We start from the raw sequence: 19,963 nt of genomic DNA, 5'->3' as shown, positions 1-19,963 counted from the left end.
CCAGAGGGCAGTGTGGAGCCATGACCACACTCAGAAGGCCTTCCAGTTCTCTATAATTAAATCTTGAATAATACAATTATTCCTTTGTTGTGTGTTATATGAGTTGCTGATTGGCATTCATAATATTGATTTGCTTAGGGTGATATTTCATCCCCTTCCAATTATTTTTATATTTTCCCTTATAGCTTATATGTTGGTTTTAAAAAATAACCTGATCCAACCTAGCTGTTCTGCAACTAGGGGCCAGGACACGTGGGTTGTTGTAATTCCAGCTCTGGCGGTGGCCTGAGTGCCCTTCTCTGAGAAGTGCCAGGATGGGCTGGAGGAGTGGTGTGGTTTCTTTCTCTTCCAGCACTAGTACAATGAAAGGATTACCAGTGTGGCCTTTGGGATAAGACAGGACTTGGGCACTGTGCTTAACCTTTCTGGACCTTAGTCTCTAACGTACGATGCAAGTAATAACAGCAGCAACTTAAGGCCATGCGTGTTAAATGAAATAACACATGGGAAGAGCTTGGTACGGTGCGTGACACAAGGTAACTAATCAGCAAATGTTATCTTTAAAGAGATCTGTTTACTTTCCCATGTAGACAGTTTGCTGTCCTTTGTCCTTGGCTTTCACACCTATTTATCTGCTTACCTGAAATGATACCAATATCAGACGGAATATGAATTTCAGAAATGCTCAATCCCACAGCAGGGCTGGGCAACACAACCCAGCATCATGGCCTCAGCTACAGAAGCTCTAGGATGTATCAGGTTATGTTTTAGAATCAATATATAAACGGCAGGGGAAAATATAAAAATAGTTGGAAGCAGGTATGATACCAGTGAATGTTTGTTTGATCGATCCTATTGATATAAATAAATGGAGTCTTTATCAGCAGTCTTTATCAGACAGACCCATTCACTCTATCTCTTGCCTTCCCAAAAGGCTGCGGTTATCACTGCTCTCACCCTAGGCCAACAAGATTAGGGTGTCTGGTGACAACTCCAAGAGCATGGCCGCTGATTGAGCCTTTGGTCTTCAGATACATTTCCACCTAGAGCTGGCTGGGAGAGACACCTGTGTCTCTAATTCAGTGAACTTTAAAACACCCTGCAATAGTCATCAAGCACCTCTCACAAATGATGTGCCATGCCAAGGGCTGTGGGGACCCAAGGGCCAAATAAGATTTGGTTCCTGTGGCCAAGTAGCTGAGGGGGAAATGGAGGAGGGTCTGTGAGTCTGGCTATGAGCAGGAAAGTTGTGGGGCAGCAGGCGGTGCAAGGAGAGAAGGGTTTGGGAGCCATTGCAAGGTCGGGGGTGGGAGAGAAGAGAAAATACCGTGGCAGCCGATAGGCAGGACTTTGTGGCTGGCTAGGGAGCAGTGAGGAAGAGGGTGGAGGGCAAGATTTCTGCGATTATCACCTAGGAGTTCACAAGAGGATGGTGGGTCTGGTAAGAAGCATTTGGGAAGAAAATAATGGTGTGTCCTGGGACATGTTGATTTTTTGGGGTTTGTGTGTAGAACTTCTTCCCGTTCCTAGGAATACCCTCACCCGTAATTTGCCAAAGCCTCTGGATGGCCGTAAACACGGTTCTGCAACAGTGTTCCTCAAATGTCACTGATTTGCATGCTCTCTGCCACGTAGCATCAGTACTGTTTACTTCATATTTTTTTTTGAATTGACTCACTTTTCCCCATTTTAAAAAGTGGAACTCTGGGGTGGCTGGTCCTCTTATAGCGGATAGTTTAAATACTAAAAAATAGATGTTATGTAACAGGATTGAGATGGGAATTGAGAATATGGTGCCACACCCTTTCATGAAGTGAGTGGAAGGAGGCATGATGAATTTGGGTGCTCTTAGCCCGCCCACTAGCGTACCCTAAGTTCCTTGCCCTTACTTCAGTATAAATGCAGAATCCTTTTGTTGATCGCGGTAAGTGACTAATCCACTGGTTTACACACACTTACACGCACCCTAGGGTAGGATGCCGGAACCTGTCCTTCAGCTCTTTATCAGGAGGGGTGGTCCTGTGTAGAGGTGGTTGGTGTGGCCTTATTCTTTGCGTCCTCTCTCGCCTGTGGGGTCAGAGATCTCGCCCAGAACTGCCCATCTATTGAGGGACCTCCTCAGACATTTCCCATTTCCTGGTGCCCAGGAGTTGTTGACTTTGGCCAGCTGCTGGGCCTGCAGGCCCGATGGAGAAGCTTCTGAAGCTCTGTGTGCTGGGAGGCAGCTCCAGGCTGCCTGGCTGTTCTTTTGTGTATTTTACAGGCCCAAGATAAGCGCTTCCTGTTCCCCATTGATTATACACAGATCCTGCTTCCTTTCTCCTCAATACCTGGGATGCTTTCCAGCTTCTCCTCCCACAGGGCAAAATCCATACACTTCAGAATTCCCAGGGCCGCTTTTGGTCAATGGGTTTTCTGCAAATCATAATTGGCTTTGGTGTCCAGTCACATTCTTTGTGGCTCCTCACTTCTGTTCAGGAACTTAGTCCTCACGTGCCAGCCAGTAGAGCCGTGCTCCTGAGGTCTGCTCTCAGCCTCCTGCTCACCAGCTGGAATATCTTCATCTACCTTCAGGCTTAAACCAGAGAATAAATAGACTGCACCTCACAGAGGAATTTTAACCAGCTGTCAGTGAGTGCCTGGTCTACTGGGTTGAGCTTCTGAGGACATCCCGACATTGCTGGAGAAGAGTGCCAGGATCCATCACCAGTGTCTGTCATGGGTACAGGAGTGAGGGGTCGCAGCACCCGTGCCCCTTATTTGCTATCCCAAGGTTCCAAGATGAGATTGAAGCTTCTAGAAGTCAAAAAGCAGGCCCTCGTATACCCTTTGAGTCATACCATAAAAGCCCGAAGCCCTGTATTCTAATGCCAACCAGACCATCAACTAGTTCATGACCTTGGGTAAATCCAGGAGCTTCCAGCAGGCTTGGTTTCCCCATTTTTAAAATGAGGATAATACCTGCTTTATCTATATCTAGGGGCCCATTACATCAAATGAGATAATTAACATAAAATGCTTTCAAAAGTAAAATGACTACAGAAGTGTATCTTGCCTTGCACGACCCAACTCAGATGCTACCCCTGCGTGAAATCTTCGGTTTTCCCGTGAGAATGCCGCCCACTGTGATCCTGCCCTTCTCTGAACCTGTCCTTTGCTGACTTGTATTCTGGTTATTTATGCACTTAAAAAAACTAGATCTTTCCTGTGGCATATCATGCACACAAACAGCCACCTTCTGGAGGAGGTGCCCATTAAACATTTATGAAGTGCTCTGTACAGAGCGTTCACTGCATCTTGATCAGTTCTGTAAGAATGGGAAGCCACCTGCTAGCTTTAAATAGCACAGTTTTGTGTTTTAGAAAAATATTCCTAGGGACAAGTGAAGACATGGGGAGGGAGACCGGAGCAGTGGTAACAACGTGGAAGAGGATGGGGACCCCTTAATCTCCATCTACCACCCTGTTCTTTGATGGGGACAATAGACACGGAGGCCAGGTGACCTGCAGCCTACCACCCGCCGCCGTCAGACTGGGTGGCTACCCCCAAGTGCTGCCTGGATTCAAAGTCTGGAGCCAGGAGACCAGATGCAGACAGAAGGCTGCTGCACTGGCCCAGCCACGAAATAGGGCCGGAATCCCTCGGATTTGGAAAGATACAGAGAATTCACCGAACTTGGTGGCCATCAAGTGGGGGGAAGCAGATAAAGACATTAAGGCCGATTTTGAAGTCTGTAGTTGGGTAAACTGAAGAGTTGGGAATGAAAGTAACTAATCTGGGGTTACTTTTAATAGCTGTGCTTACAGTTGCGATGACACAATACATAGTCATTGTCAACATTTCAGATGAATTAAGTGAAGCACAAAGAAGAAAGTCAGAAAATTGCCTGAAATGCTAAAACCCAGGGAGAACATGGTGGTGACTGTCCTGGGTTCTGCAACTGGCTCTTCTCACTGAACAGTCTGCCCGAGACCCTTCTTCAGGTCAATAAATGGAGCTCAACCAGAGAGCACACAGAACCTAAAAGCACAGGCCACGGGGAGGAGAGGGCTTCTAGACAGGAAGCGTGTTTGCCCAGAGCTGTCCAATACGATGAGGCCTGAGAGTTGCCCGTAGGATTTGGCAGATAGAAGGTCAGTTGCCTTCATTTTCTTTCTCAAGTCATCAGTGGCCTTGCAGTAATGGGGACAGTAGAATGACTGGAATGGAAGCCAGATTGGTGAGGGCTGAGGAACAGACGGGAAGGTGGTGAGGAAGTGGAAGCGGCCTGTGTAAGGATGCGGACGGGACGGAGGGAGAACGAGAAAGCGCAGGTAGGCACCAGCTGCCCACTTCACCACGACACGACACACGCAGCGGTTTCTGGGGCTTGCGCCACCTCCCCTATACACGCCAGACTGGGCCCTCCACTGCTGTCAGATCTGCCCTTCTCCATCTGAGTGAAGGTCAAACGCAGTAGAGGTGGCCCTGTCCTTTGTAAACTCTGAGGAGCCACAGAGATGCCTCCCGCTGTGTCCCACCCACACCTGCCTCTACACCTGCAGGCTCCACGCTCATTCCCACCCCATCCCTGCCCCCAGTGGATGGTGAGCCCCCTGCCTCTTGGCCACACACATCTTTTTTCCTTCACATCACAGCCTGTACATGGGACAGTTCCCAGCCTCACTTACGACAAGAGAAATGGGAATTGAAACAACAATGAACTGCTGTTTTTCGCCGGTCGGTTTGACAAAGCTCAGTGCGTTTGCTAATGCTGCGGCCAAGGCTGTGGGAAATCAGCGCGCTCGCGTTGCTGGTGTCAGTGTATTTTGTGAGGTATTTGCTACTACTTCTCAAAACCCAAATGTGCCTACCTTTGACCTAGCGATTCCCCTCACCGCTGGAAGTGTGTCCTCCAAGTGCATTCATACACGAACAGGATGATGAGTGTTCCAGGGTATTCACTGCAGCAAAAGACTCAGAAGCACCTACATGTCTGTGAATGTGGGGCTGTTCAGAGGCTGTGGCACCTCCATGCAGTGGGTACTGGGGAGCTGTTCCACAGAATGAGGCAGCTTTCTAGATACTGATGTGGAATCAGCTCTGACATGTTGCTCGGTAAACAAGATGGGGGACAGGGGGCATCTGTGCAGGGCAGAGGCCACAGCATGGACCAGGGCAGGCAGTCTCCCCTGATGGGAGGGGCGTCCTGTCAGTACACACAGGACATGGCTGTGACAAGGCCCATGCCACAGGGAGAGGAGGAAGTGTGCGGCAGGGTTCAGCTCAGGGAGAGGAAGACCAGGCGGTCACAGCCAGTTCCTATGAAGAAGCTTCTCTGTGGTGTGTTCACTGTAGGTCAGTGAGCGCAGAAACTGCCAGGAAGATGTGACTGACCTAGTGTCCAGCTCTGCATCGAGACCTTGGGCCCACTTCCGCCGAGGTCCCTGTGTGTCAGCTTTCTAGAGCCATCTGAACAGAGCCGTCAGTCCCAGTCGCAGAAGCTGACTCCCCTCAGCGCCTGCCCACAGGCAGTGGTGTGCCAGAGCCAGCCGCCACCCAGCCAGTGGTGAGCGTCTCTGCCCAACACTGCCATCAGGGGCTCCCGTGGTCCCTTGAAATCGTCCATGGTGGGACTGTTTACCCCGTGGATACCAGCACATGCTACAAAGCAGGGTTTGTGTTTGTGTTTTTGCCTAGAGAGCCAGCTGTTAAGCATTTATCCACATATCACTGAACAGGGCCTCGCTCATCACAAAGCACTCAGAGATGAGTGGGTGGCCAAACTGGAGGTTAGTCAGCTCTTGCCTGTCTTTGGGTAAAGTTTGGGCCATAGGCTTGTTGAACAGAAATACCTTTAAATGTTAGTGACTAAACACATGTTTCTGAAAAGCTCATCACACGCCCAGCACTCTGTTTGGTCCTCTCCTAAGTGGCTGACATACTTGAGATAATTACCCTGCCAGCTGCTATTCCCATGTTACAGGTGAGACATCACAAGTTCTGTGAGGTGAGGTAACTTCCTCAGGTACACAATTTGTATGTGGGGATCAGCTGGAGTTCCTGATTCTGTATTTATTGAGCACCTCAACTGTCCCCATTCCCAGAAACCCAGTGTGGCTTAAACAAACAGCTGCATTGGATTTTTTTTTTTCCATAGGAGGCCAACTGGTCCAGGTCCCTGCCTCCAGGCCAATGAAGTAAAATATCCCCATTTTAAAGGTGAGATGATCGAGTCCAGAGCCTGGAACCCTGGTCTCTTGCCTCCTGTACACTGTCTGTCCTTCCACCACTAGAAGTTAGCCTCTGGGAAAAGACAATTTTTAAAAACAAACCTTTGATCGAGGCTGGTAGGTGAAGCTGCCAGATTTTCTGAAATGGGAGGGGAAGAGAATACTTTGAGGCCATCCAGGAAAGAAAGAGAATTATTGGGGGAAAGAGAAGGAAATAGGTGTTTATGGGGAAACTGAAACCCAACCAACCCACTCTTACTTTTGAGTTTACTATTCAGTCATAATATATTATTGGAGTTCCTCTGCTGCCAGTGTCCAGAGGGGCTCCAGAAAGATTTGTTGACTAAATGCTATGACAGGTGTTAGAAAGAAAAAAGTTACTTCATTGGTTTAAAGCACTACAAAAATGTGGTTCTAAAGAACTTTTCCAAGGAAAATTATTTTTGTCGTGTTAAACTAAAAAGTCGCTTATTTGGGGTCATTATCAATTTACTGATTGGATTTATTTGTAACAACTCCCCAATCAACAAAACCTCAAGAAGGAATCCAAACATCTACACTTGAATAAAACACAGAGGGTGGTGGTGTTTGGGATTTAGTGTCGTTTCCAAAACGAAGCAAATGCAGAAACTACTCACCTTTAGAAAAGAAAATAAGGGATAGGAGTGTAAACCTTATTTTCAATACTTTTTGCTCCTGGAACGGTGTCTAATCCGTCATGTTTGGGAACCAGTTCCCTAAAGTTTCATTTTATCTTCTCCAGTGACTCCTGAAAACTAAATACTTGTTTCCACTTGGGAAAGCCTTTCTATCTCTTCGCTAATTAGTTCATGTTGGTATATTTTCAAATTTAGATCAGCTTATGTCCATTTTGGCAGAAGATAGAGGATCTTAAACAGGCCTCCAGGAACTGGCAGGGTAGGAGGCACCGCCTCCAAGCCACATTTGTGAGTTCTTGGCAATACTGAGCCAACTAATGTGAGAACCGATTGCTCGAGAGTGAGAGGGGTTCCATTGTATGTGTTCCATGTCTCTAAAGGGTTTGGAAGGGGCTGGACCATCCAGTGTTACCGCGGTGGGAATCGGGGCTCATGACGTTGATAATGTGCTGAAACTCAAGGTGGGACAGGGTCTGGAAACACCATGAATGCTGGCTTCTGGGTGAGGAATTAGGGGTGTGGACCTGACCCTTGAGCTTCCAGTCCAAAGAACAGATAGAATTTGCAAATGGATAATCACCCCGCATGCTGAGTGCCATGGGAACAGCTAGCACAGAGGGTGCAGAGGGGAGAGGGCGTGACCCCTGTGAGGAGCTGGGCAAAGCTTGTCCGGGAAGGGGACCTTGGTGCTGGGTTTTAAAGAAGGAGTTCGTTTCCTATGAGTAAAGGATACACCAGGCCAGGGACCAGCTGAGTAATATGGCACATTCGGAGTGTTGTAAGAACCTTAGTGCAGCTGGTGTTGGGAGTGGGGAGCCGTGAGGGCTGAAGCGGAAGGATAGGTTGGCCCGATTGCTGATCAGTACCCCTCGACCCAGCAGCCAACCAGAGAAGCATTTTAATCAGAGAAGAGGTCTGATAGGTTGTTTTTTAGAAGTCTGACCTCTTATAGAGTTTGGGAAAACATTGCAGGAGTCTTGGTGAGAGATGGTTTCATCCCCAATTGTAGCAGAATTGAGAGTTAGGGGAAACTGATCACGTGTTCACATTTTTCATTTATAATATGATTCTTGATGTTAAAAGTTGCCTTTAAAAGAAGTGAAGAGCATTTTGCACAATGTCCTCATGGCTGCATGGAGGACAGCTGTCTGTCTGCAAGCTTGGGTTTCTAGCCTGTTTTCCTGGGTGGCGGCATGCACTGCACGATTTTCTGAGAGGGAGGTCTGGGAACGCCTCTCTTCTCTATTAAAGGGGTCCAGGCCCTAGGATCCCAGAGTCTGTTTACCATTAGGGACCAGAGAGGCAGGAAAGACTGAAAAGCTAGAGAAAAGGGCCCACCCTTTCTGCACCAGGCCTGTCCCCCCCACCCAGGAGAAGCAGAAGGAAGTCTGTGGGGTGGGGTGTTCTCACCTGGGAAGCTTTTTGGGGGTGACTTGTTTCCTTGCTTCCAACTATAGTGCGCCCCTTTTGGGAGCACTGCTGTTGATTCTGTAACGTGAAGCTTTGCTTCCTCTCTTGCCCGGGCCCTGCTTAAAGGGTTTTCTGTGAGAATGTGTGAATGGGGAGAATGTGGGCGGCACTGAGAGTCCTGTCCACCCCGTAGCAAGCTTGGGACGGTAGGGGGGAGCAGGGGGGAGCCCTACCTTCTGGGAGGCGGAGGGTTAATCCCCGTAGCTCATTGGCAGTTCTGCCTCTATACAGGGCATGCTGGGATTTCCTCCCAGCTGTTTTACATCATGAAGATTTGTATGTTGGGGAAATTCCAGGGCACAGCTGCAATTAATCTGCTACACAGTCTTCAAGCTCAGCAGGGATTCTGTAGGACAGAGTCTCCGCCTCTCTGCAGGAAAAGGGGCTCTGGCTCCCATGAGAGCACCCTTCATAGGGACCCTTCCCGAGACCTGAGTCCAACAGAAGCAGCTGGCCTGGCCAAAGTAATCACCCCTAGGTGGGCACTGGGGGGCCTCGAGATGCAGAAATGGACCCAGAACATTAAGTAAAAGAGGAGCAGCACCACTTATAGATAATAAAACCAAAATGACATCAATAGCAACATTTGATAAAGATGTCACAAAAAAAGAAATCTTGTGTTCACTCTTACTTTGGAATGTAGAAGTAAAAATCTTCAAACGCTTACGGTTAGCCTTCCGCAGTATAGGACATGAACAAACAAGCCACCATGACCAGGTAGGGTTTACCTGGGGGACATAAGGGTGCTTTCCTGGAAGGAAGTCCATCACTGTGTGTACGTCTCAGGACTGAGTTGAGTAAGAGAAACGCCATGACTGTTTTAGTAGATCCTGAGAGAATCCAACACTGTGCCAGTGAAAATGATTTAAAAATAGGAACAGAATCGTCCTTCCTTAGCAAGCTCTAAACCACAGTCTTCAGTTTACTTAAATGTGAACCACAAAGGCAGAATTTCCCCACGTGTGCTCTATGGAAAACCCTGTTCCCCAAAAGAGTTTCCCAGATTCAATAAGATTGGGAAACTGCGTATCTGTCCTGTCTTGGACAGTCACAACGCACTGGAGCATATTAAGCAGCCCGTATAAATCGAGGGTGGGAGCACTCAGCATTTGGGTGGGTCTGGTGTTTTTCTTTCTGTTTTTGAGTATCAGAGGGGCTGCTTATCCCACTGACAGCATCCCACAAGCAGTGACCATTTCTACTGCCTGGCTGGCCATCAGTTGCATTGATACCACACAGGTCCCACATTTAACATTCCAGAGAGCACCCCCAGGAGGGTGGTGTAGCTGGACCATCTTTACCATGTCCTGCAGCCTGGCCACGATACACTAGTCAGAGCCATGGTGGCCACTTGATTGGATCCTAGACTGGTCTTGGAGAAAGCAGCAGTTTTAATTTGCCCATATGCCATCACTGTGCAAAGAGTCTAGATTCAGCCCCACATCTCTTAATACCCAAGGACATGCTCCCACCAATAAGTGATTTCCCCCGGAGTGATTGTGGCGCTGGCTCACAGGATAATTACAACCAAGAAGAGCTTTATTTCTACTAAACATTGGGTTGGGCCTGACCTAGAGATTCAGAATTGCCCAACCACCTCCAAATTTGGGGTGCTGAGGTGGGGGAGGAGTACAGGGGGTGTTGCTGGTTCCTCTGCCCCAGTTCATGGTTCTGGGAAGCTCAGCTGTCCCTTTAGAATACTCCTTGCCTTCAGAACTGCAATCCAGTGGCTTTCTGTGGCTAAGCTCAGGAGGCTCCAATGTTTTTACGGGCCTCCCCCGACCAACATCACCCCGACCTTCATCACTTGTTTCAAAATCTTAAAAAGGCAGAAATGTACAAAAGAAATGACCATCCTCCATTACCCTACCTCCCAGGATGCATCCCTCTTTACATACACGCACCACTCCCCGCCACCCGCAGGATGGGCTGGTGCAGGAAGGGTCCTGGGCCGCTATTCCCAGAACCACCTCTCCCCACCTGTCTAACAGATCTGTAAGGGGCCACACAAGTCTAAAGATTTCTACCCACCTTCCAAGCTTCCAAGTCTTTGTTAAAGTCAGTGAGTGAGAGTGGACCCTAAAGAAGAGGCCAGTGGGGTCTTCTCCCACCAGAAGTCTAGACATCCTGGTAAGTAGGTAAAGTGCCAAGCACATGGTAGATAACCAAAACAGTAGCTGTTACTAAAAGTTCTTCCTATGAGCGTGTGTGATTGTGTGTTTGTACCTTGATAGCCCCAGTACCAAGGCAGACAGACCCTCGTGCAACTCATAGTATATTGAGTACCAGTTCCTCAGCCACTAGAGTGGTGGTTCTCATTGGGTGGCAATTTTGGCAAAGTCTGGAGACATTTTTGGTTATCACAAAACCAAAAGGAGTAGGCAGGGGCCAGGGATGCTGCTGAACATCCTGCAGTGCACAGAACAGCTCCCACAATGAAGAATTATCCGGCCCAAAATGTCAGTTGTGCCAAGGTTGAGAAACCCTGTGCTAGAATCCTCCAAGCCTAGCATCCCCTAGGGTCAGCTGATAAGACCCAAAACTCTAACATTATCCCAAAGTAGGATAGACTCCTGTGGGCCACCCCCATATGATGTAAGAACATCCTTGGCAAGCCAACAAGAATGACGAATGTTGAGTGTTTATCTTTATGACTCTAAATAGGGAACCAGATGCTAGTAGAGCTGATGAATTTTAGGAGCCCTCTGTTGTGTTTGGGGCAGGGGTGGGTGGGACACTTGTCGTTAGCACCTGATACTTAAAACAAATGGAAATATTCAGGTTACTGCTTTTAGAGAAATGAGTGTAATGTTTAGCACTTAAGTGTAAGATCTGGCCACCTCAAGGGTCTCTACAGGAAAACATTGACGTGTATATCTTCATTCTGCTTCTGCATGGTCAGCCCTGTTGGAGGCAGAAAAGGAGAGAGAAAAACCCATCAGAGCAAAGAAAAGGCTGGAATGGGGGGTGGGGTGTTTAAGAAGATGGTGTCATGAAAAGCTTTATGACTCATGTTATAGTGAAAAGTGTGGGGTTTGAGGTTGAGAGACCTCAGCTCCAGCTCCAGTTCCAGCTCTCATCATAAAGTCGGGTGTCATTTACCCTGTATTTACCTCCATTACCTCATGTGAAAACTTGGGACAGTCATCCTCACTTGTCACATAGCAGGGTTACTGTGAAGATTAACCTGGGTTATGTGTGTGAAAATGCTTTGAAAACTGGCAGGGTGGCACAGATGTTGTTACTCACTAAGGGAATTAGCTTTAACTAATGATACCAATATTTGTCAAGTGCTTTTTTAACTTGCCAGAAGCATTTAAATCCTAGTAAGGCTCTGAGTAGAGAAAGAGATGAGTGGGGGTGGGAAGGAAGGAAGACGATTTGATCATCAGAGGACAGGGACAGACGTGAGACTCAGTATGAGGCATGAAGGGGGTGCAGGGTACCAGAGGGCCCAGAGTGGACAGACTGTCCTTATTCATGGGATCCCCAATACCCTCTTTCATTCCCACCTCCCTGGTCTCCTACAGCCAGGCCTGCTAGGCCCATCCCACCTGCTGTCGGTGCCACTCGTAGATGTGTCCTTGGGTTGTTACTCTGGCCTGTGGACACCTTTTTAAAAGCCCAGTGAGTCCCTGTCCTCAGTCAAGTTTTGTGGTTGATGCAAAGCAAAGGGTTTCACACAAATGGAAATGAGAAAAAAGGTGGGAGAGCAATACTTGTATTGGACAAAATAGACTTTAAAACAAAGACTGTATAAGAGACAAAGAAGGACATTACATAATAATAAAGGGATCAACCCAACAGGGTGATAAAACACTAGTAAACGTATGCACCCAACATAGGACCATCTAAACATATAAAACAAATATTGACTGACATGAAGGCAGAGCTCAACAGTAACACAGTCATAGCAGGGAACTTTAACACCCCACTGACACCAATGGACAGATCTTCCAGAAAGAAATCAACACGGAAATAGCAGTCTTAAATGACACACTGGACCACATGGATTTAATTGATATTTTTTGAGTATTTCACCCCAAAGCAGTTGAATATACATTCTTCTCAAGTGCACATGGAATATTTTCCAAGCTAGACCACGTGTTAGGCAACAAAACAAGTCTCAATAAACTTAAGAACATTGAAATCATATCAAACATCTCTTAACTGCAGTGGTATGAAACTAGAAATCAATTAAAAGAAAAAACTGAAAAACACACCAAGACATGGAGGCTATATAGCATGCTACTAAATAATGAATGGGTCAACAAGATCAAGGAAGAAATCAAAAGATACCTTGAGACAAACAAAAATGAAAACACAACAATCCAAAAATCTATGGGACACAGCAAAAGCAGTCCTAAGAGGGAAATTCATAGCAATGCAAGCCTGCCTAAAGAAACAAGAAAAATCTCAAATAAACAGTCTAACTTTACACCTAAGAGAACTGGAAAAAGAACAGCCAACAAAGCCCAAATTAAAGGAACTGGAAAAAGAACAGCCAACAAAGCCCAAATTGAGTACAAGGGAGGAACCAATAAAGATCAGAGAGGAAATAAATGAAATAGAGGCTAAAACTACAATACAAAAGATCAATGAAACCAAGAGCTTGTTTTGAAAAGATAAAATTGACAGACCTTTAGCCAGACTCATTAAAGAAAAAACAGGACCCAAATGAATAAAATCAAAAATGAAAAAGAAGTTACAACAACATAGTGATACAAAAAAATTTAAGAAAATACTACAAGCAACGACCGATACGCCAACAGATTGGAAAATCCAGAAGAAATGGATAAATTCCTAGAAGCATGCAGTCTACCAAGGCTGACTCAAGTAGAAACAGAAAATCTGAACAGTCCTGTTACTATAAATGAAATTATATCAGCAGTCAACAAGCTTCCAACAAACAAAAGTCCTGGACCAGATGGCGTCACAGGTGAATTTTACCAAACACTCAAAAAAAAGAATTAACACTTCCTTTCCTCAAACTATTCCAAAAAATCCAAGAGGAGGGGAGGCTCCCAAGCTCATTTTATGAGGCCACCATTACCCTGATTCCAAAACCAGACAAATACGTTACAAGCAAAAGAAAACTAGAGGCTGATATCCGTAATGAAAATAGGTGCAAAAATCCTCAGCAAAATATTAGCAAACTGAATTCAGCAATACATTAAAAAGATCATACAACATGATGAAATGAGATTTATTACTGAGATACAACATTGGTTCAATGTCTGCAAATAAATTAATATGATACACCACATAAATGAAATGAAACAGAAAAATCACCTGGTCATATCAATAGATGCAGAAAAAGCAAAATTCATTTATGATTAAAAAAAAACCTCGGCAAAGTGGGAATAGCGGGAACATATCTCAACATAATAAAAGCCATATATGAGGTCTGACAATTAAGTTTGCAAACTTGTTGCAACGATGTTACTAACCTTTTTTGATGTCAGAAGGATTATTCATTATGAATTTGTACCAACTGGACAAACAGTTAACCAAGTTTACTATTTGGAAGTGCTGAAAAGACTGCGTGAAAAAGCTAGATGACCTGAACTTTTCGCCAACAATTTATGGCTCTTGCATCACGACAATGCACGAGCTCACACGGCACTGTCTGTAAGGGAGTTTTTAGCCAGTAAACAAATAACTGTAATGAAACACCCTCCCTGCTCACCTGATCTGGCCCCCAATGACTTCTTTCTTTACCCAAAGATAAAGGAAATATTGAAAGGAAGACATTTTGATGACATTCAGGACATCAAGGATAGTACAATGACAGCTCTGATAGCCATTCCAGAAAAAGAGTTCCAAAATTGCTTTGAAGGATGGACTAGGTTGCTGGCGTCAGTGCATAGCTTCCCAAGGGGAGTACTTGGAAGGTGACTGTAGTGATATTCAGCACTGAGGTATGTAGCACTTTTTCTAGGATGAGTTTGCATACTTAACTGTCAGACTGACTGTGACAAACCCACAGCTAATATCATAGTCAGTGGGGAAAAGCTTAAAGCATTCCTCCTAAGATCAGGAACAAGACAAGGATGCCCACTTTCACCACTTTTATTCAACATAGTACTGGAAGTTCTACAGCACTCATACAAGAAAAAGAAATAAAAGGCCTCCAAGTGGGAAAGGAAGAAGTAAAACTGTCATTGTTTGCAGATGACATGATACTGTATAGAGAGAACCCCAAAGATTCCACCAAAAAACTATTAGAATTGATAAATGAATTTAGTAAAGTAACAGCATACAAAATTAATGTTCAGAAATCGATTGCATTTTTATACTCCAATAACAAACTATCAGAAAGAGAAATTAAGAATCCCATTCACAGTTACATCCAAACAAATAGAATACTTAGGAATAAATTTAACCAAGGAAGTAAAAGATCTGTACTCCAAATTATAAGATGCTGAAGAGAGAAATTAAAGAAGATACAAATAAATGGAAACCTATACAATGCTCATGGATAGGAAGAATGAATATAGATAAATGTCCATACTACCCAAAGCAATCTATAAATTCAACGCAATCCCTATCAAAATACAAATGGCATGTTTCACAGAACCAGAACAAATAATCCTAACATTTATATAGAACCATGAAAGGCTCCAAATAGACATGGCAGTCCTGAGAAATAAGAACAAAGTTGGAGGCATTGGATTACCTGACATCAAATTATACTACAAGGCTGTAGTAATCAAAACAGCATGGTACTGGCATAAAAACAGACACATAGATCAATGGAACAGAATAGAGAGCCCAGAAATAAATCCATGCCTATATGGTCATTTAATCTATGACAAAGGAAGCAGTAATTTACACTGGAGTAAAGCGAATCTGTTCAATAAATGGTGCTGGGAAAACTGGACGTATACATGCAAAAAAATGAAACAGGACCTTCTTGCGCCATACACAAGAAGAAACTCAAAATGTATTAAAGACTTAAACATAAGACTAGAAACCACAAAACTCCTAGAAGAAAGCATAGGAAGTAAATTGGCAGATATTACCCTTAGTAATATTTTTACTGATATATCTCCTCGGGCAAGGGAAACAAAAGAAAAAATAGACATGGGACTACATCAAACTAAAACGTTTTGTCGCAGTAAATGTAACCATCAACAAAACGAAAAGACATCCTACTGAATGGGAGAAGATATTTGTCAATGACGCACCTGATAAGGGGATAATATCTAAAATTTATTTAAAAACTCAACACCAAAAGAACAAACAATCCAATTAAAAAACGGGCAGAGAACCTGAATAGACATTTCTCCAAAGAGGACATACAAATAGCCAATAGACATGCTCAAAAAATGCTCAACGTCACTCATTATTAGAGAAATGCAAATAAAAATCACAATGAGATACCACCTCACTCCTGTCAGAATGGCTATCTTCAGTTAATGAAAAAACAAGTGCTGTCAAGGATGTGGAGAAAAGGGAACCCTTGTGCACTGTTGGGATTGCAAATTGGTGCAGCCATTATGGAAAACAGTATGAAGTTTTCTCAAAAAATTAAAAATAGAACTACCTTATGACCAAGTAATTCCACTTCTGGGTATTTATCCTAAGAAATACAAAACATTAATTCAAAAAATATATATGCAGTCCCATGTTTGCTGCAGCGCTAGTCGCAATAGCCAAGGTATTGAAACAACCGAAATGTTCATCAACACACAATTGGATAAAGAAATAGTGGTACATTTATACAATGGAGTATTAAGTTACTCTGCCATAAAAAAGAATGAAATCTTACCATTTGCAACAACATGAATGTATCTAGAGGATATTATGCTAAGTGAAATAAGTCAGTGAGAAAGACAAATACCATATGATGTAATTTATATATGGAATCTAAAGCACAGAATAAACAAATAGAAATAGACGTATAAATACAGAGAACAAACCAATGGTTGCTAGATGGGAGAAGGTTTGGTGGGATGGGTGAGAAAGGTGAAGGGATTAGGAAATACAAATTGGTAGTCACAAAATTGTTACGGGAATGTGAAATACAGTATGGGGAAAAGAGTCAATAATGTAAAAACTGTATGGTGTCAGATGGGTACTATACTTTATGAAGTGATCCCCTATCAGGATCACTAACCAGTGTGCTGTACACATGAAACTAATACAAAATAATATTGAATGTCAACTATAATTATATACTCGTATAGTCACAGGATGTAAAGTACAGCATAGGGAATAGAGTCATAGGGAATAGAGTCAATGGTATTGTAATAGCCATGTACGGTGTCAGATGGGTAGTAGACTTGGGGTTATCACTTTATGAGGTGTGTAAATGTCTAATTGTGTTGTTTTGTACACCTGACTAATAATAAAAAATAAATTAATTCAAAATAAAAATGGAGGCTTTCTGAGGCACAGCCCATCCCACTTTCCTGATACGTGCACATAGCTCCAGCTCAAATGACTTTTTCCACTGAAATTGTATGACCAGAGCAAGGGATAACTCAAAGATTTCTGTCTCCATATGAAACTCTTCCTGGAGCCACTATTTCCTATTAGAGATTTAATTTTCAAAGTCGCCTCAAGCGTTCTGCAGAGTCTCCATAGCTGGTCGACTGCCCAGAAGCTCTGTATCCGTGTTGGCACTAAGAAAACACGTGTGTTTTTGCTCCTGGCAAAGACTAATGTTTTGCTTATGAAAATTAATAGCTGCCATTTATCAGACAAGTGTCTCTCTCGTGTAGAGCATCATGTTCAATACTTGACATTGTCCCTAATCCTTCTAACAACCTGTAAAGTTCATGATAATAGCCTCGCCTTACAGATGAGGAAACTGAGACTCAGAATTAAGACGCATGTCCTGGGTCACACACCTACGCTGGCAGAGTGGGCACCTAAACCCATGAACGAACGTGCAACTGCAGAGCCCAGGAGGCTCGCCCATGCCCTCCCTGCCTCTCCACGCGCTGCCCTCCAGGCTCTTGCCAAAGATTGTGCCATCCTGCGGTTAAGGAGAAGCGTTTTGGTTAAAGTGTGTGTGTGTGTGTGTGTGTGTGTGTAGGATTTGCTATTTGGCTTGGATTTTCTGCAATAATACCTGGGAAAAGGCAGGTTGTACTGGATTATCTTTTCAAGGTTGAGAAACACTATAATGAAGTCAAGTTCAGCGCCCTTGAGTATGAACAGTATTACCCATGACCCTGTGAGTGTCCGGCAGATGGTTTTTATTCATTCAGTCACCAGATCCTTCTGGAGAGGCTATTTCTTAGGGAGCATTGTGTGTGTGGTGCTGTAAGAGGTGGACGTGAACGGGGCACGATCGCCATCTGGGAGCCTTTGCTCCCTGGATGAGCCCTACTTGTCCCGTGACTACAGCAGGGAGGACTTGATCCTCACCGACAGGTTCTTATGGGGTTGTGTGTATCCCCCCAAAATGATGGAGGGGGCGGGTGGTGGCAGTGATGATTATACATGTGTGCTCTCCCCTGGGATGACTATGTGGACACTGTCTAGGAAACAGGTGTGCCGTGAATATGAGTCAAGTCCCTGACTCACCGGTCGTCTGGCTGCAGAGGTCCATCGCTCTCCCTGGGCACTCCAAGCCTCCTCTGACCAGCTGCTCTGTGTTTTCTGTCCCCTGTGCAGTACCTGCAGATGAAATGGCCCCTCCTCGATGTCCCCTCCGGCAGCACAGTCAAGGACACCAGGTCTCCGTCCCCAGCACACTTGGTAAGTCTGTTTCTCCTTAAAATACTGAAGGGTCACTCTGGCTGACTGTGTCCATGTCTCTGTGTCCCCTCCACCTTCCTGGAGGTGCTGGGCTCTGCTGGTGTTGCCGCCAGTGTGTGAGCACGCTGAACAGTCAGCGGTGTAGGGATTAGATTGTGCGCTTCCGCACGCCTTACACACACACACACACACACACACACACACGCCACCTGGGAAGTTGTGTGATTGTAAGCACCGCCCAACCCTGTTTGGTAACCCCGGTCCTTCCTCTCTGCTGCCGGAGCCCCTCTGTGAGGCCGCAATGTCTCCTCTCTCTGTCCGAGCTCGTTCAGCCTCTGCTTCTCCTCGGAGCTGCAAGGCAACAGTTGAAGATGCTCTTCTGTACAGGATATTTTAGGAAAGAATGAATTGAGACATGTGCAGACAAAAACCCCATGGGGCAGCCAAGGCTCCCCTGCCAAACCCTTTGGCAACACGGGCTGCAAAGGGAGGTCTGTATGGTCCTGGGAGGCAGGAGAAATGGGGGCCGAGCAGATCTCCTCACCACCTTAACGACTTGCAACAGACTGAATTTGAAAGCAAATAAGAGATGATCCTGGAAACTGGCATTCCCCTTATCTGGGCTTTTCTTAAGAGCTTAGGGCAACTCTTGCCTTAAAGACTACACACCTCACAAGTTAACGTGTCACAGTGTGTCTCACAATCATAGAAGGTGCCCCTAGAAGCAGCCCCGCTGGCATGACCTAGTATCCATTTAGAGACAAGCAGACTTGGGAACGCATGACGTTTTTACAATTTTATTATAGAAAATTTCACCTTTTCCCTTCGCCCACACTCCCCCTCCCATCACAGGGTTTTTAGGTTGTTTTCAAGCAAACCCCAGACATACTATTTCCTTGCGTTCGGGACATTTTAAGCTATCCCGGTAGTACTTTTCATTGTCAGCTTAGAGTCTAGTTGAGGAGAAAGAAGATATACATAGAAAGATAATTTACAAAGCTATGTCATGGGTAGTTAGTTCTCAGATGACTGTCACAGCCATCTACTGGGGAGACGGGTGAGCACTGCTGTTTCACAGCTTCTGGGAGAGACCAGTGACTGAGTAGGGAGCAGTGCGGGGCGGCACCAGCCACCCAGTGCAGGCTGCCCCTGAGAGGTTCCTGTCCGGCCACTAAGACATGAGCAGCCTGTTGTTGAACAAGCACCCCAGGAATAGGCCAGATTCCCATTGCAGATGGTGGAATGCAAGGTACGGGTGCCCTCTAGTGGCGTGAGTCTGTCACCGGGAGGACCTGGCATCCCATCCCACATCCGCCCTGCCACAGGCCTTGCTTTGCTCCTCCCGGTGCAGCTCTCTCTATAACTGTTTCAAATCTTTGCTGCCCCCACACATTCTTGTCATCCCCCAGCCCACTCCAGCAAACCCCAGATGGCACGGCCCTCTCGCCTCTCTTCCCTCCTCCTCCCGTCTCTCTGCACATTGTCTAAAATCTCCATCTACTTTTAGAGGAAATGGGTTCCCCTTAAAATTAGCACATGTATTACAAGAAATGTTAAAGGGACTTCTTTAAGAAGAAGAAGAAAAAAATTAAAAATATGAATAATAAAATGATAGTAACTACATTCCTGTCAATAATTATTTTAAATGTAAATGAATTAAATGCTCCAATCAAAAGGCATAGAGTAGCTGAATGGATAAGAAAACAAGACCCTTACATATGCTGCCTACAAGAGACTCACTTGAGATCGAAAGACACACACAGACAGAAAGTAAAGGAATGGAAAAAGACATTTAATGCAAATGGAAACAAACAAAAAAGCTGTGCTAGCAATATTTATATCAGACAAAATAGACTTTATGAGTAAAACACAGGCTATAACAAGTGACAAAGAAGGACTCGGCAATCT

General features: G+C 45.1%; 1 protein-coding gene across 1 annotated transcript in view; it reads left to right on the top strand.

Moving 5' to 3' along the window:
* The window catches only part of TCF7L1 (transcription factor 7 like 1), a 155,095-nt gene that overhangs the window by 115,757 nt on the left and 19,375 nt on the right, over positions 1-19,963 (top strand). Inside the window, exon 4 of the mRNA XM_033125566.1 lies at positions 17,972-18,055. Coding sequence (XP_032981457.1) covers positions 17,972-18,055 — 84 coding nt within the window. The remainder of the gene's footprint in view (positions 1-17,971; positions 18,056-19,963) is intronic.

This window comes from Rhinolophus ferrumequinum, chromosome 13 (assembly GCF_004115265.2).
Source record: "Rhinolophus ferrumequinum isolate MPI-CBG mRhiFer1 chromosome 13, mRhiFer1_v1.p, whole genome shotgun sequence".
In the NCBI taxonomy this organism is placed as follows: domain Eukaryota; kingdom Metazoa; phylum Chordata; class Mammalia; order Chiroptera; family Rhinolophidae; genus Rhinolophus; species Rhinolophus ferrumequinum.
The sequence above is the reverse complement of the archived record's forward strand: the minus strand, read 5'-3'. Positions and strand labels throughout refer to the sequence as shown.